We start from the raw sequence: 17,992 nt of genomic DNA, 5'->3' as shown, positions 1-17,992 counted from the left end.
CTTGTCTGCTTGTTCAGGTTGGCTTGTCCCCCAAATTTATTACTTGGTTCCTAGTCATTTGCTTTGAATGACCATGTTAAGTGGCAAGCTAGAGTGTGTAAGCGGCTTGAGAGGCCAGATCCAGACACTAGCCAATCAGACGCTGACCACTAAGCGTTCTACCCTGTCGCACATCCGGAGTTCTGAGATGGGGCAGGACCCTGAACCCACCGGATCTCCAGCTGCCCGCGGAGCAGTTCCTCCCAAACAACACCCGAGGCCTGACGGAGCCACTGCTCTGCCGACGCCAGGGGGGCCCATGGAGAGAGAAGGGTGAGTGATGGACACGGGGTGGTGGCGGGAACCCCAGCCCTGATGCGAGGGCCCGCACAAGGACTAGCACTGGGGGGGCACAGCAAAAAAACCCCCCAAAACAAAACAGCAGTTTGAAGGACAAAGAGACTTGCAAGTGAAGGAAACCCATTGACTAACCTCAGAACATGCGCCAGGCTGTTGGGAAACTGCTAGAACCGTGTGGGGCTGAGGGGGCTGACGGGCACCATTACTTACTGTCCCCCTCTGCCTGGGAGCCTGACTGGAGCAGGCTCCGGGCCCTCGGACCTCTCCTCTGGAGCTGGCAGCTGCAGGGCCGTGTGCACCGGGACTTCCCCGCCGCCCGCTCCAGCCAACCCCCGGGACCCCCCCGGCCCAGTGTGTACAGCCCAGCTGCAGCTAGTCCCACGGCAGTGCTAGGGCAGAGGACACCAGGACCCTCTGGCCCGTGCCCACTGCAGCGTCTGTGCCCCCCTCCCCCAGGACCCTGGGACTGCCTGGGCCCAGGCTAGCCCCGGCTATCCCACCAAGGACTAGAAGTGACTATCATTTTAAAATAGACTGTTATATACAGGTATATGAACCTCATGATAACCAAAACCCTAAAATAAACAAAATAACGTGTAAGGAACCCAAACACTAAAGAAAACCATCAAACCACAGGGAAGGAGCCAAGAGAAAAGAGGGACAGAGAACAACAAAAGCAACCAGAAAATGGTTAACAAAATGGCGTTTTGATATGCTCCAATCATAAGACAAAGTGTAGCCAAATGGATTTAAAAACTGACCCATCTATACGCTGCCTACAAGAAACATACTGCAGACCTAAACACAGACTGAGAGCAAAGGAATGGAAAAAGATATTCCATGCAAATGGAATGGAAAAAAAAACTAGTGTAGCAATACTCAGACCAAATAGACTTTAAAACAAAGACTGTAACAAAGGACGGAGAAGGACATTACATTATGATCAGGGGTCAATACAAGAAGAGGACCGGGGGCGCCTGGGTGGCTCAGTCGTTAGGCGTCTGCCTTCGGCTCGGGTCATGATCCCAGGGTCCTGGGATCGAGCCCCACGTCGGGCTCCCTGCTCCGTGGGAAGCCTGCTTCTCCCTCTCCCACTCCCCCTGCTTGTGTTCCTTCTCTCGCTGTCTCTGTCAAATGAATAAATCTTTAAAAAAAAAAAAAAGAAGAAGAGGACAGAACATCATTAGTAAACACCTATGTACCCAACACAGGAACACCTAAACACGAAGCAGATAACAGACATAAAGGAAGAAATTAACAATAATAATATGGGACTTTAATATTAAACTCCCACTAAATCAGTGTCATCCAGACAGAAAATCAATAAGGAAGCCTTGGCCTTAAATGACACATTAAACCGCAGGGACTTGACATACAGAACATTCCATCCCAAAACTATAGAGTACATATTCATTTAAAGCGCACATGGAGTACTCTCCAAGAAAGATCACCTGTCTCAAATTCAGGCAAACTGGAAAAATACAAATGTGGAGAGGGAGCAACCTGCTACTGAACCACCAGTGGATCAATGAAGAAATCGAAGAGGAAACTGAAAATTACCGTGGGGCAGAGAAAATGGAAACAACTTTCCAGAATCTAGGGGGCACAGCAACAGCCGTTCTCAGAGGAAAGTTCATAGTGCTACAGTCTTACCTCAAGAAGCAAAAAAAGTCCCAAATAAACAATCTTTATACCTAAAGGAGCTAGAAAATGAAGATCGAACAAAGCCCAAAGTTAGGGGAAGGAAGGAAATAATACACATCACAGGGGAAATAAATGGAGAATAAAAAAAAGAATAGAAAAGATCAGTGAAACTAAAAGCCGGTTCTTTGAAAAGATAAAATTGATAAAACTAGCCAGACTCGTTAAGAAAGAGAGAGAAGGGCACCAATAAAGTCAGAAATGGCTGACACCACAGAAATTCAAATAATCATGAGATTACTAAGAACAATCATACACCAACAAAATGGACAACCTAGAAGAAATGGGTAAATTCCTAACAATACACAACCTTCTAAGACTCACTAAGAAATAGAAAATCTGAATAGACCAATTACAAGTAATGAAACAGAATCAGTCATTTAACAACTCCCAAAAAACAAAAGCCCAAGACCAGGTGATTTCACAGGTAAAATCTACCAAACATTTAAAGAAGAGGTAGTACCTATTCTTCTCAAATTATTCCAAAAAATTGAGGAGGAAGGAATGCTTCCATATTCATTTTACAAGGTCAGCATAACTGATAACCAAAACCAGACAAAGACATCACAAAGAAAATTACAGGGTTGTGAGAGCGAGCCCCATGTTGACGCTGTGCTGGGCATGGGGCCTGCTTAAGATTCTCTCTCTCCCTCTCCCTCAACCCTTACACCCCCTCCTTCTCTATATCTATGTTGTTTTTGTTGTTTTTTCCAGAGGACCAGTCTCTCTAGCAAGGGCAATAAAGGCTGAAATAAACAAATGGGATTATATCAAACTCAAAAGCTTCTGCATAGCAAAGGGAACAACAAAATGAAAAGGCAACCTACAGAAAGGGAAAAGATATCTGTAAATCATACATTCTGTAAGAGGTTAATATAAAAAATATATAAAGAACTTACACAATATAAAAAAAATTTTTAAATGGGCAGAGAACTTGAACAGACATTTTTCCAAAAAAGATAAACACATAGACAACAGACATGTGAAAGACGGCTCGATACCACAAATCAAAACCATAATGAAGGGGCGCCTGGGTGGCTCAGTCGGTTAAGCATCTCCTTCAGCTCAGGTCATGATCCCAGGGTCCTGGGATAGAGCCCCGCATCGGGCTCCCCGCTCAGTTGGGAGTCTCCTTCTCCCTCTCCCTCTGCGCCTCCACCCAGCTCATGTGCGTGCTCTCCCTCTCAAATAAATAAAATTTTTAAAAAACAAAAACAAAAGTGAGTATCACACCTCACACCCATCGGATTGCTATTATCAAAAAGGTAAGAAAGAAGTGTTGGTGAGGCTATAGAGAAAAGGGAACCCTTGTGCACTGTTGGTGGGAATGTAAGTTGGTGCAGCCACTGGGGAAAACAGTATGGAGGTTCCTCAAAAACTTAGAAATACCACACAATCCAGTAATCCCACTTCTTTCGGGTATTTATCTGAAGAAAACGAAAACAGTAGTTCAAAGGAATGTATTATACTTATGTTTGTTGAAGCATTATTGTTTCTTGAGGCAGCCAAGATATGGAAGCAACCTAAGTGTCCACTGATAGAGGAATAAAGAAAAGGAGAAGTATACACAAACACATAGGAATATTACTCAGCCATAAAAACCTGGCATTTGGAACCACATGGACTGAACTAGAATATATTATGCTGAGTGAAATAAGTCAAAGACAAATTCCATATGACTACATTTATATGTGAAATCTATAAAACCAAACAGAAACAGACTCCTGGATACAAGAAATTGCTGGTTGCCAGAAGGAGGAGGAATTGGAGGGGGTGAAACAGGTGAAGATGATTGAGAGGTACAAACTTCCAGTTATAAAATAAGTCATGAGGATGTAATATACAGTATAGGGAATATACAGTAATATGTAATAACTTTGTGTGATGACAGACGGTAACTAGACCTATCATGGGGATCATTTTGTAACATATAAAGATAGCGAATCAGAAGGATATATACCTGAATAGGATACTGTATGTCAATTATACTTCAATTAAAAATTTTTTAAATAAGATTAAGAGTTTTAACCTATCACCAGACATGCAGAATTAAGCTGATATGAACATAGACCAACTCTGGTCAATCAATAAGATTTCTAAGCTAATTTTCAATAAAACTGGCTTACTTCAGTAAAAAACAGGAATTGAGAAGCAAAGTGATCAAACTTGGTTTTTATAAACAGGTTTAATAACAAGTTACTATAGGGGCCCCTGGGTGGCTCAGATGGTTAAGCGTCTGCCTTCAGCTCAGGTCATGATCCCAGGGTCCTGGGATCGAGCCCCACATCGGGCTCCTGGCTCAGCCGGGAGTCTGCTTCTCCCTCTCCCTCTGCCTCTCCCACTGCTCATGCTCTCTCTCTCTATCTCTGTGTCTCAAATGAATAAATAAAATCTTACAAAAAAAAAAAAATAACAAGTTACTATAACTTAATATGTTCAGGTTACTAAACTGTCTTCAGGCCAAAGCACAGCCGGTTACGTAAGAGCTACTCTTGAAATACCCGCATGATTAGTTCATCGGGAATTTCACCATCTCCGCTGTAGTAACCGAGCAGACCACACTCCGCAGCTGCGGCTAGTTCAGCATCTTCAGTAGCTTCCACAAAGTCAGTCTCATCAAGGCCATTGTCCCAGTCGGCGTCGGAAACGGCACCTTCTGACAACAGACCCGACGGTGGCTTATGAGGACTCTTGGTGTCACTGTTCATTGTTTCAGCTGCTGTGAACTCTTCTTCCTTTCGTTTGAAAGGGAAAGGCGGCGGGGGGGGGGGAGCGGGAAAGGGAGAGAATACAGGTCAGTCAAGGAGACTATGTGATGCTCTCACTCTACAGTCAGTCTGTGTTAAACTAAAGTATTAGGTATAAGACCAGGTCTTGAGCAGACACTAAAATAAATATTCTGGATGATACTCTCTCCAATACAGTCGCCATGGGAATGAGTTCATTAATTCAAATGTCACTGCCACTGTAGCTCAGACACTCGAAACTCTAAATTTGGAAGTCCGTTCCCCCTCCTCCCCCCCTGTCCCGTTCCTCTGGTACATTCTTTTCCATATACACAGATGGGGCTAGAGAGATGGTAGACTGAATTTTTTAAAAAGCAGATAGTCCAGCTGAAGGCAAACTGGAAAACCTATCTGCTATCTTAAAAGACTGATTTTCCTATTTATAAAGTATTTTAAGAATTAACATGAATTTAAAAAACTGTTAAGAACAGTTGAGACAATTGTCAAGATAGAGGAGTATGGATTTGTATATTAGGTAACAGTATTGTATCAACATTAAATTTCCTGAATCTAAAAATTTTACCATACTCAAGAATATCCTTAACCTAAATCTCTCTAGCTACATGCTTAAGTATGAAGAGATGTAGGATTCTGATGGCTGCAAATTCCCTCCTCTCAAGAAATTTGTTATGGACCGAATGTGTTACCCCAAATTCCTAAGTTGAAATCCTAACCCCCAATGTCATGGTATTAGGAGGGAGGCCTTTGGGGGCTGAGTAGGTCTTGAGGGTGCAGCCCTCAGGACTGGGATTTAGTAACCTTATAAAAGGGCCCCCAGAGAGCTCCTTCAGCCCATGGAGGGCCCAGCGAGGAGATAGCTATGACCCAGAGAGCTGACCAGACACCAAATCGGCCAGTGCCCCGAGCTCAGACTTCCAGCCTCCAGAACTATGAGAAAGAAACTTCTGTGGTGTATACACCATCCAGTCTATAGTATTGTGTTATAGCAGCCTGAATGGATTAAGACAAAAAGTCATCCAAAATAACAGTGTGCGCCCGACCGAACAGGAGAGGGGGAAAACAAATGTGGCCAAGTAACATGTTAACGATGGCAAATGTAGGTGAAGGGAGAGCCCACTGTCCTTGGGCAACACTGCTATAGGGAAGAAAAAAAAAACAAATGTTTAAAAAACAAAGATGATTAATGCAACAGAAAGCCAGGTAACTAACACTGATGGGTAATTCATTTTAAAATACTAAAAGCAAAAAAGCCAGAGGAAGCAGAAATGACAAAATATACACTGTTAAAACGATGTGACAAATACATGGGTATTCATGAAGCTGTTCCATCTTTTATTAATTTTCTATTTTAAATAATAAAAAAAAAGTTCTGTCCAAGCAGTGGTAATACTATGTACCAAAACTACTTTCAACTTGGCACTTTTGAGGTACTACTGGATAAGCAGGAAAAGTAATTTTTAAAAATCCACTGAAACCACAAACATGCTTCAAAATAAGACTCCAAACATACAAGGATGACATATACCTCCTCCTCTTAGAGGCAAAGTTTATTTTTACAAATTTAATTTTCTCTTGGTTATTTCAAGAACACTTTTTAACCTAATAGTTTACCAGGGAATCTGGTTATCAGCTATGTTGGTCCAGTTCCTACCATGTGTTTTGGCAAATATCCAGAGGTATTTTTTAGTCAAATCGAATAGGCAGCAGACCATTATCTAGAATGTAAACTGAGCACTTAATCAGCCTGTAGCAGGTAACTTTTATTCTAACCAGAACACTAGAAAGGAAAAGGCTGATAGATGTGGGAAAAAAGAACACTAAAATGTTCAGTCTAGAAAATAACATGATCAAAGAGTTAATAAAAAGTTCTCATAAATTATCAATAAGACCTCAGAGAAAAGTGGATAGAGGACAGTTACCGACAATTGATAATAGAAATACAAACAGGGGGCGCCTGGGTGGCTCAGTCGTTAAGCGTCTGCCTTCAGCTCAGGTCATGATCCCAGGGTGCTGGGATCGAGTCCCACATCGGGCTCCCTGCTCGGCAGGAAGCCTGCTTCTCCCTCTCACACTCCCCCTGCTTGTGTTCCCTCTCTTGCTGTCTCTCTCTGTCAAATAAATAAATAAAAAATCTTTTAAAAAAAGGAAAAAAAAGAAGCCTCCTTTCCCTGAGCCTACTCTATATTTAAATGCATACCCACCATTTTGTCACGTCATTGACCTAAGATCCTGGATTTTCTCTCTCCCATAGAAAATGCAGCTCTGCAGAACCACCAATTTCTTGGACTGTTCTTGAAAGACTACACTTCAAAATAATATCTCCTGGGGCGCCTGGGTGGCTCAGTCGCTAAGCGTCTGCCTTCAGCTCAGGTCATGATCCCAGGGTCCTGGGATCGAGCCCCGCATCGGGCTCCCTGCTCAGCGGGAAGCCTGCTTCTGCCTCTCCCACTCCCCCTGCTTGTGTTCCCTCTCTCGCTGTGTCTTTCTCTGTCAAATAAATAAAAAAAATTTAAATAAATAAATAAATAAATTCGTGAAGCCTAATTTCCTACCATTTTTATGGATACCAATTGGTAATACGTTCTCATGAAAACAAACTAGGAAAAAAAGCCTATAAAGTAGGATGCATACTGCGACTTTGAAAATACATACGTGAGCACACATCAACAGAAATTCTGGAAGATATATGCCAAAACACATCAGTTATCCCTGAGTGGTCAATTTCTAGCTGAGGAGGAGTTTATCCCCTTTGGTTTTTCATGTATTTTCTAATTTTTTCTCACATCGAATGTGAATGATTTGGGTAAATAAAAGTTTTTAAGGTGACAAGGTCAATTTGGCCATCTGGTAATATCTACCAAAATTTAAAATGCACACACCCTTTGACATAATTCTACTTCTAGCAATTCTACCTACAGATAGAGCTGTTGAAAGAAACACAAAGATGAGTATTTTGGCATTCTTTGTAAAGCCAAAAGTGAGAGACTTGCCCCCTGGCTGGGCGTGGTCAAACAGGCGTGTCCACAATTTTGTGCGCAGCAGGTGAGAGCGTGCGGGCGCACACGAGCAGATGTGTGCGGACTTTGGCATGGTCACCACGGCACACTCCTAAGTGACAACATGTACTGAGGAGTGTGTTCACAAACTCTGCACACGTCCGTACACGGCACATAAGCTCAATTACACTGTCGTACTGAGACCGGATTAGGAATGAGAGAAACTCAAACCTGCACTCACCTCTTTGAAAAGAAACAGGAGGCTAACTTCAGCAGGTAATGGAAAACCTGAACAAGAAAAACAGTTTTACTCTTTTATGTAGATATCCACTTTTCACTTGACATACACGTAAAACTTAAAAACTCACAGTCTGATTTGAAGTTTTCTGCTTTACATACAGGATCATGACATTTCTGATACCACACTTCATTTTTCAGATCAATCAAAATCCTTTACATTGGGAAAAAAAAAAAAGGAAAAATTTATTACTTAATCCCCAGACTGGATGGAAAACAAAATTCATCTACATGCTGCTTACCAGAGATGTGCCTAAGACTTCAAGATGAAGACAAGGTAAGAAGTAAATAATATGGAAATAAATAATACACCAACCCAAAGAAAACTCTGGTTGTGAAAAATAGCACCCCAAATAGACTTTAGGGCAAAAAACATACACATTGACAAAAGTTCCTCCCAAGAAGACCTAATTCCTGACCTGTCCCCACCAAGTGAGAGAGCTTCAAAATGGGTGAGCAAAACTGACAGGACTCCAAGGATAAATGAATCGTCTACCATAAATCAAGATTTTAAAAAACATTCTTTTAGTAATTGATACAAATAATCACAAAAAATTCAGTAAGGGTACAGAAAATTTGAATGACCTAAAAAGAATTTTTTAATAAAATTAAAAGCAATTAACAAGTTTGCTGTAGGAGGCATATATGAACACGGCCTCAGATCATTAGAAATAGTTCTTTACAATCACACATAAAAAACAACTTTTTGCTGACTGTGCTAGGTACCATGTCCATCTCATTAAATTTAAAAGTATTCACACATCTCTGACCACAAAGCAAATTATTTAGAAATAAGTAACAGAAGGCCACCTGGGTGGCTCAGTCAGTTAAGTATTGGACGCTTGGTATTGGTTCAGATCATGATCTCAGGGTCCTGGGATCAAGCCCCGCATTGGGCTCCGCTTCCCAGAGTTTGCTTGTCCCTCTCCCTCTGCTCCTCCCCGACCCCCCACCGCCCCCTCATGTGCTCGCTCTCTCTTTCTCTCAAATAAATAATATCTTTAAAAGAAAAAAGAAGTAACAGAAAAATAGCTAACAGAAAAACCCGTAACTTGGAAATTAAAAAATTTCTAAATAACCAATTACTCAAAGAAAAATCATGATGGAAATTAGAAAATGTTTGGAACCGAATGGAATTGAAAATACATATTAAAATATGTGAAACAGCACTAAAATGATCTTTGGAGAGAAATTTAGAATCCTAAAAGCTTATTTACAAAGAATGGCTAAAGACCACTAAGTAACTAACTTGGGAAATGAACAACAGAATAAACCCTAATAAAATAAAAGGCAGGAAGTAATAAAAAGCAAAAATTTAAAAGAACCAACAAGGCCAGAATGTGAAAACTAATACAATTCTTGCAAGACTGATCAAAAATAAATAAGGTAAAGAAACAAATGTTATCAGAAAGTAAGTGCAGGGCGCCTGGGTGGCTCAGTCGTTAAGCGTCTGCCTTCAGCTCAGGTCATGATCCCAGGGTCCTGGGATCGAGCCCTGCATCGGGCTCCCTGCTCCGCGGGAAGCCTGCTTCTCCCTCTCCCATTCCCCCTGCTTGTATTCCCTCTCTCGCTGTGTCTCTCTCTGTCAAATAAATAAATAAAATCTTTAAAAAAAAGAAAGAAAGAAATTAAGTGCAGATGTAATAACAAATCACAATATACTAAAAATTTAAGAATATTAGGAACAATTTCTGCCGATAACATTAAAAATTTCGGTAAAATAGACAAAGTACTAGATGAAAAGATACCAAACTAAGCAAATCTAAAAAGTTACAGAAAACCTGAACCATCCTCATAAACACCCGAATGCTGCCGTTCCCAAACTGTACACCAGCCTGTCCCCAGGCCATGAAGAATATTTACATCCTCCTAGGGCAACACAGTGATAGCTGACGTCTGTCAGGCGCCCCACGTAATACTTGTTTACAGTTCACAGCTTTGGTATTGTAACAGGCTTCATTCCTTTCAGTGGTGGCCTACTTTGCAGAGCTGAGGTTTTTGGTGGTGACTGTGATGACAAGGACCATAATCGGGACGCCTGGGTGGGGCTCGGTTGGTTGAGGGTCTGTCTTCAGCTCAGGTCATGATCCCAGGGTCCTGGGATCGAGTCCCACATCAGGCTCCCTGCTCAGCGGGAGGCCTGCTTCTCCCTCTCCCACTCCCCCTGCTTGTGTTCCTGCTCTTGCTGTGTCTCTCTCTGTCAAATAAATAAATAAAATCTTAAAAAAAAAAGAATGAGTTCAAAGGTATAAACCTTCAGTTATAAGTAAGTCATGGGGATGTGATGTACAGCACGGTGACTATCGATAGCTAATGGTACTGTACTGCATATCTGAAAGTTTCTAATAGAGGGGCGCCTGGGTGGCTCAGTCGGTTAAGCGTCTGCCTTTGGCTCAGGTCATGATCTCAGGGTCCTGGGACCGAGCCCTGCTCAGTGGGGAGCCTGCTTCTCCTTCTCCCTCTGCCGCTCCCTCTGCTGTGTGCACTCTCTCTCTGTCAAATAAATAAATAAAATCTTAAAAAAAAAAAAGTTGCTAATAGAGACATTCTTAAAAGTTCTCATCACAAGAAAAAACAATTATAGGGCGCCTGGGTGGCTCAGTTGGTTAAGCCTTTGCCTTCGGCTCAGGTCATGGTCCCAGGGTCCTGGGATCGAGCCCCGCATCGGGCTCCTTGCTCCGCGGGAAGCCTGCTTCTCCCTCTCCCACTCCCCCTGCTTGTGTTCCTGCTTTCACTATCTGTCTCTGTGTCAAATAAATAAATAAAATCTAAAAAAAAAAAAAGAAAGAAAAAACAAATTATAACTACATGGTGTCAGATGTTAACTAGACTGACTGTGGAGCTCACTTTGCAGTGTGTACCTATATCAAATCACTATGTTGTACAGCTAAAAGTAATGCTGTCAACTCTATCTCAATTAAAAATTTTTCTTTGATGAATACTGTTTTTTCAAATAGCTACTCAGTTGTTAGATCATGCTTACTTACTGTTTGAAATTAATAAACTGAACTGTTAGGTATCTCTGTTGGCCTGGGAGAAATGTGTAAAAGCTGCTAAGATCCAGAGGGCACCAAGAGTGGAAAAGGCTGGGACCCTGTGGGCCTGTGCACTAGGTGGAGGGTCCCTGCCTACAGAAGGCTCTCTGCAGGATGTTTCTGATTTCTGTGTATTTGTAAATAAACCTACTCTGTGGATTTAGGAGGCACAGTTCCCTGGGAATGTCACACATGCTATGTAACTACAGAGCTGTACAACACACGTTTCATGACCTCAGCGTCCCCAGTGTGCAGTGACCGCTCACTTCTGCCTCGGCTTTCGACCGGAGTCACAGAGAGCCTCCAGTGCAGGATGGACCTGGAGAGCTGAGCCAGGTGTTGTGGGCCTCGGTCGGCTTCACCTGTGCCTTTGGATTCCTTGAATCTTTAGAAAGTATTCATAAACCCCGACATTGGGTAAGATCTCTGTTTCGTGTTGAGTCTGCTCATTAGTGATCAGGTAAATTCAGATGAAAAACCACAGTATCATCTTATATCACCAGATCAGCCAAACAGAGGTTTTTTTGTTTTTTTGTTTTTAATTTATTTATTTGACAGAGAGATAGAGAGCACAAGTAGGCAGAGTGGTAGGCAGAGGGAAAGGGAGAAGCAGGCTCTCTGCTGAGCAGGGAGCCCGATGCAGGGCTCGATCCCAGGACCCTGGGATCATGACCTGAGCCAAAGGCAGCCACCCAACCGACTGAGCCACCCAGGCACCCCTAAACAGAGGTTTTTAACACACCAAGTATTGGTGAGAATATGGGACAGTAGAAAATCTGAAAACACTGCTGGTGGGAGTATGCATTAACTGACCATTTGGGAAAATAACTTATTACCTAGTAAAATGAAGTATGTGCATATTCGATGACAGAGCAATTCTGCTTTCAGGCAAATACTGTGAGAAACTCTCACATATGTGCCACAGGCAAGATGTACCAAAGTATCTGTAGCTTCACTGTTCATACTAGCAAGCCAAAGGTGCACAGGAGGAAAACAGACTGGCACGTTTATATTTATATAATGGTGTACTATACAATAGTGAAAAAAAGAATAAGCAACTACATGTTGTAATATGGATGAACCTCACAAATTCAATGTTGACCAAAAAGCAATTCAAAGGATGCAATTGACACAAGATTCAAAAACATGTATTGTTTGGAAATATAAATATATATGGGGAAAAAAGACATTTAAAGAAAGCAAGGGGAAGATTAACACAAAACCCAGGATAACAGGTACTATTATCTCAGATGGTCAGAGCAAAGGAAGAAACTGGGGTTGGTCCCACAAAGTGCTTCTGAGGTTTGGTCAAGTTCTGCTTCTGAAGGTGGGTGGCAGATAGGACAAGTAATCATTTTAGTGTTAGTCTTTGAAGTGTACCTACACATTATAATACATGCTTTTATACATATGGTGATTTCATAGTTAAGAAAAAGAAGAGATTATGGATACATAATAGAAGCAGGTAATTTTTCAGGAAGAAATATGTAGTGACCTGAGAATCTCAAAAAGTTAACAGATGATCATCTTATGATAATGATTTTCTGGTAAACTTATATGCAGAGAGTAAAAGACTAGAAAGATATATCAAAATCATAACCATAGTGATCACTGGTTCTGGGCCTCTGGGGGAGCTTTTGCTTTGTGTTATTCTATGTGATAGCTTTGGTGTATTGAGCATATAGTTTTTTGATTTTTTTTTTTTAAACTGAGCTAATCTACATATAGAAGTAAATAGCATTAAATGGTGCTACCCAAGATGTTTCCAGCTTTCTAGCAAAAGCTTCAGGATCTTTTCTCATGTCTGGCACACATGCTCTAAACAACTGATACACAGAAGTCTCAGCTTTCATATTAAATATAAAACATATATATGAAACAGAGCAAAATTTCCCATATCATAACTGATAACTACTGGGTTTCTGTCTTATTCCTATTGTCACCATATCCTTGTATTATTTAAATTCTATTTCATCCTTCACTTCCTCTCCTTTTGCCAAGGGGATTTTAAAGAAAACTCTTAAAACAGGGCCTGGGGTATACAGCAAGCATTCAATAAATATTGGTTCCCTTCAATACCATTCTTTGTCTTTTGTTTTTAAGATTTTATTTATTTATTTGGGGGGGAGCACAGAGGGAGAAGCAGACTCCCCACTGAGCAGAGAGGGAGGTGGGCTCAATCCCGGGACCCTGAGATCATGACCCAGGCATCCCAATACCATTCTCTGCCTTGACCATGTTAAACTAACTCCAACTCTTAGCACTGAATAATTTCCTTTTCACCCAAATCTGCTCAATTTCAATTTACACTCCATAAGATGTCAAGGACCAATGGCAACAGACGAGGGAGAGACACTTCATCACCCCTGTCCACTCACCTATTGCCTCTAATTTCTTCCTAGAACTGCTCAAGTCTGTCTTTCTGATGATTATACTATCTAAGGGATTATTTTACTGAATAAAGTACAAATAAAGATGACATGTGCTATAAAGCAAGATGATAATTAAGATAGTCAATTTAATATTATATTAGTACCACGCTCTAACCAGCTGAGCTAACCGGCCAACCCAGTCAATTTAATATTATAAAACATAAACCAAATACAATATTTGATATAACTAAATTTATTATAAAACCAAAATCATTTTTACATTCAACTGTAAAAATTATAAACATTTAAAATAATACTGGTTAAATACCCAGAACTCGTTAGCAAACACCATTACTTACATGATATTATTGCTCTTGTGGGCTCTTCCAATGTTTTCGCACCAGCGATATTTACAAATATCATAAACCAGTAATTCTTCTGGGAAAAAGTAGCTCCAATGTCGAATTCCTAAAATGCAAATAATGTTTCTAAAGGTATTAAAACTCTGTCATATTATAGTGAATAAAGAATAAGATTATCTTTACCTCCTTTAATGCCATTTTTATTCACCAAAGAAAGAACGAACTGATCAATTTCAGGGTAGGGTGAACAGTGAAAACCTTCAATGTTTTCTGCTGCAACAGAGAGAAAAATTAATTATAATTAAAGTGGCTCAAAGTTGAAGAGTTAAATGTTAAGCTGTTCTTTAGGACAATTATAGGTTTTGGAGTCCCTGCAGCTTTTTTGTTTCCATGGCTTTTAGGCAGCCATGGGTTCTTGCTTGCCTTACAAGCCAGCAGGGAAAATTCAAACCTCTCAGTTAAGTCAAATGTGAACTACTATTCATAAGAAGCGCCTGTAATCATTTCAACTGCTTTCTTCATTTTGATAAAGAGAAAAGCAAGCCCTTATCCCCAGGAGCCAGCCTACTACCAGCAGCTAGGCCTTGGTGGTATTACAGAGCAGGCTGGTCACTCACACTTCAGCCCCAGTGCTTTCCTGTTACTCAGAAATTATCTCACAGAATTTCAACATCAGATAAGGCCACTCTGTGGCCAAGATGACTCGTGACAAAAACAAGACCACTCTGTAATCATGTCTGAATGCAGACAAAACATGAACGTTCTCCAAACTGCAAAAATGACCAACACCTCTCATCTTATCCAATATAAGTACTTGCTGCTTCTTTACCCATTATAGCTTTACACCCACTGTCCCCTGCCTTCCTTCTAGATCAAATTTACGAAGATATTCAATCATAGAATCGTCTCTGACAGTACCCAATTCGAAACAAATCCACGCCTCCTTAGACACTTCTCAAAAGCACCTAACTCAAACCTGCATCCTATAATAAATCTTTCCTAATACCCTCTTCCTGAGATGCCCCACAGTTCCCCATGGCAGGAGTTCTCCACACTGAAGCCAGGACCAAACTCCACTTGTTCGCTATAGGTGTGTTCTCCCATGATCCTTAGGTGTAGGGCTCTGACAACTCAGTTATATTTTGTATCTAAGAATCTCCTGGAATAATTTACGGTATTTTGTTTAAAATGTCATTTAATTTTTAAACACAGAATTGTCTACTTTTCTTAAAATAAAGCCTATATTTCACTTACAAAAGATTGTACGTAATTGGAGAAACTTTGGAAAATACATTGAAGCAGAAATGAGAGAAATAAAGTCCAAATCAACGTCTAGAAATAACTGTTAACCAGAAGAAAATAAACCTAAGAAAATGTTATCCATTAAATGTTTTTAATGAACCTGGGATCACACCTCCAAAATAATTTTAGGGTCTATTTTTTCTCTTAACATAAATGGACATTTTCCATTTTATATTGGCTTTATAAATTTAAATTAAATGGCTACAGAGTATGTTATAGGATTTCACCAATCCCATTTTCTTGTACATTTAGATTGTTTCTGGTTTTTTGCTTTTATAAATAATGATGGCCCAAAATATGTGTATAAAAATGTTGACTGGAGAGTTAATGCATGGGATGTTAGAAAGAGCCTGTATGTTTTTCAGTAAAAGAATGAAGAACATACACATTACTTGAAAAAATTCTGCAGCCATTAAAAGAATGAGAGAATACAGAGACAGCTCCGCGGGGTTCAGCGGAAACGAACAGTGACTGCCCATCTGTGACTGTGGACCGAGGGGAAGAGAACTTTTAGTTTTTTCTTTGAATAGGGGTTTCTTTCTACAAACCATCTATTTTCTTCTGGGTTTTTTTGCCCCCCTCAAAATCACCATATAATGAAAATTAGTGAATAAGCTTTAAAAAATATCTTTTCTTTATGCATTTTCCATTTTGAATAGAAACTAAGTTGTTTTAAAGGATCAGTAGATATGAATCCTGAAGATTTAAGATTCTGAAGGTAAAATAGACTTGTATCCTTAAATTTTCATAGGAAATTGTTTTCTTAAAATTACCTTTAGTGTTGGTACTGTTAGAATATTCAACTCGTTTCTGTTTATTCTGAGATGTGTCACATGTCAGAATTCGTAAAGTATCTGAGAATCTGAAGAAAATATTGAAAGAAACAAAGTAAGGTTATCTAAGAATCAAAGGGAGATGGCTACAGAAAGGAAACTGAATTTCACATAGCTCCACATTAAAATCCTTTATTCAACAGCTAATTCTTCTAGGACAATTAAGTCACATTTGCCTACAAAAACACCAATCCAAAGAGTAGTCTGGTGATCATTTAAAATACTTTTTTCGGGGCGCCTGGGTGACTCAGTCATTAAGCGTCTGCCTTGGGCTCGGGTCACGATCTCAGGTTCCTGGGATCGAGCCCCGCATTGGGCTCCCTGCTCAGCGGGAAGCCTGCTTCTCCCTCTCCCACTCCCCCTGCTGTGTTCTTTCTCTGGCTGTGTCTCTCTCTGTCAAATAAATAAATAAAATCTTAAAAAAAAAAAATACTTTCTTCAACTACAGTGTCAGAGGACTCTGGGACTGCTGAAGCCATGGAATGAAGTATATAATTCTATTCTTCAAATGCACAGGGCCTGTGAAATTTTTGTTACAATGATTTGAAAAGTGTGAATAATGGGGGGGAGGGGAAGAAGGAAGGAGGGATGAGAGCAAAGGAAAAAATGAATTAAAATAAACTGAAAGACATGGGGCGCCTGGGTGGCTCAGATGGCTAAGCGTCTGCCTTCGGCTCAGGTCATGATCCCAGGGTCCTGGGATCGAGCCCCGCATCGGGCTCCCTGCTCAGCGGGAAGCCTGCTTCTCCCTCTCCCTCTGCCTCTCCCCCTGCTCATGCTCTCTCTCTCTATATCTCTGTGTCTCAAATGAATAAATAAAATCTTTAAAAAAAAAATAAAAATAAATAAAAATAAACTGAAAGACATATTCATAACCCTAAAGAATTCAGCCTTCATTTCAGGAAGAAATGGACACAACAAAAGAAAATTAAAGAAACTCTATTCAGTAGAAGAACTCTCTCCACTTCTGTGTAATGAATACTGAAACTACAAAGGAAATGGGGTTTGAGAATAGGGAGATGACTTCAGGCCGTCTTACAGGCTGTGTGTGGTGCTTTTCCCACCCAAGACAAAGTAAGATCCTACTCTTGGCCAACAATAGTCAAAAGTGGCTGTCATACAATTTTTCCACTATCCCCACTGTGCTTCCAGAATCGCAAAACTGCTACTGCTAACAACTAACATTCACTGAGCAGATACCATGTGCCAGACACGGCTGTCATTTTATGTGTACGGTTTTTTTTTAATTTTTTTTTAAGATTTCATTTCTAGGGCGCCTGGGTGGCTCAGATGGTTAAGTGTCTGCCTTCGGCTCAGGTCATGATCCCAGCATCCTGGGATCGAGTCCCGCATCGGGCTCCCTGCTCCTTGGGAGCCTGCTTCTCCCTCTGCCTCTCTCTCTCTCTCTGTCTCTCATGAATAAATAAATAAAATCTTTAAAAAAAAAAAAAAGAAACAACACTTGTATCCTTTATAAAAAAAAAAAAGATTTCATTTTTATTTATTTGACAGAGCGAGAGAGCACAAGCAGGGGGAGCGGGAGAGGGAGAGAGAAGCAGGCTCTCTGCTGAGCAGGGAGCCCGATGCGGGGCTCGATCCCAGGACCCTGGGATCATGACCTGAGCCGAAGGCAGACGCTTAACTGACTGAGCCACCCAGGCGCCCCTATGTGTACAGTTTTTACTCAATCTTCACCACTCCCCAAGATAGGGGGTGATATCATTTCCATTTAAAAGGTAAGGAAGTGAAGACTTTGACGTTACTTCTGAAAAATGTTATGACAGAACTCAAAGTCCAGAAATAACATGACGAAAAACCACCTGTCTTCCCACCCTCCTGGGTAACTGCTGCCAAGTGGACATCTGGACACAACGTCCCCTCCAGCGAAGTATTTTAAATATTTTATTAACAGTTATTTCTATGGGATTTCTCCTGAGAATTCTATCTAGGGAAGGCCAAGGAAAAAGAAGTAGAGCAAGTTAATGTAGCAAGGCAATTTAGTCTGATC

General features: G+C 40.8%; 1 protein-coding gene across 4 annotated transcripts in view; it reads right to left on the bottom strand.

Moving 5' to 3' along the window:
- Positions 1-3,709: 3,709 nt before the first annotated feature.
- PRIMPOL (primase and DNA directed polymerase) overlaps positions 3,710-17,992 on the bottom strand; it is a 52,928-nt gene continuing 38,645 nt past the window's right edge. For 3 of the 4 annotated variants that reach the window (XM_081807571.1, XM_031040657.2, XM_006744732.3), the window contains 6 exons: positions 15,925-16,013; positions 14,033-14,122; positions 13,847-13,955; positions 8,152-8,234; positions 8,025-8,071; positions 3,710-4,775 (listed from right to left, as the gene is read on the bottom strand). In XM_081807571.1, the coding sequence (XP_081663697.1) occupies positions 4,527-4,775; positions 8,025-8,071; positions 8,152-8,234; positions 13,847-13,955; positions 14,033-14,122; positions 15,925-16,013 (667 nt within the window). In that variant the 3' untranslated portion in view covers positions 3,710-4,526. The remainder of the gene's footprint in view (positions 4,776-8,024; positions 8,072-8,151; positions 8,235-13,846; positions 13,956-14,032; positions 14,123-15,924; positions 16,014-17,992) is intronic. The other variant, XM_081807568.1, reaches the window with a different exon arrangement.

Source organism: Leptonychotes weddellii, chromosome 2, assembly GCF_054177405.1.
Source record: "Leptonychotes weddellii isolate Sample4059 chromosome 2, ASM5417740v2, whole genome shotgun sequence".
In the NCBI taxonomy this organism is placed as follows: domain Eukaryota; kingdom Metazoa; phylum Chordata; class Mammalia; order Carnivora; family Phocidae; genus Leptonychotes; species Leptonychotes weddellii.
This window is presented reverse-complemented; position numbering and strand designations above follow the sequence as displayed.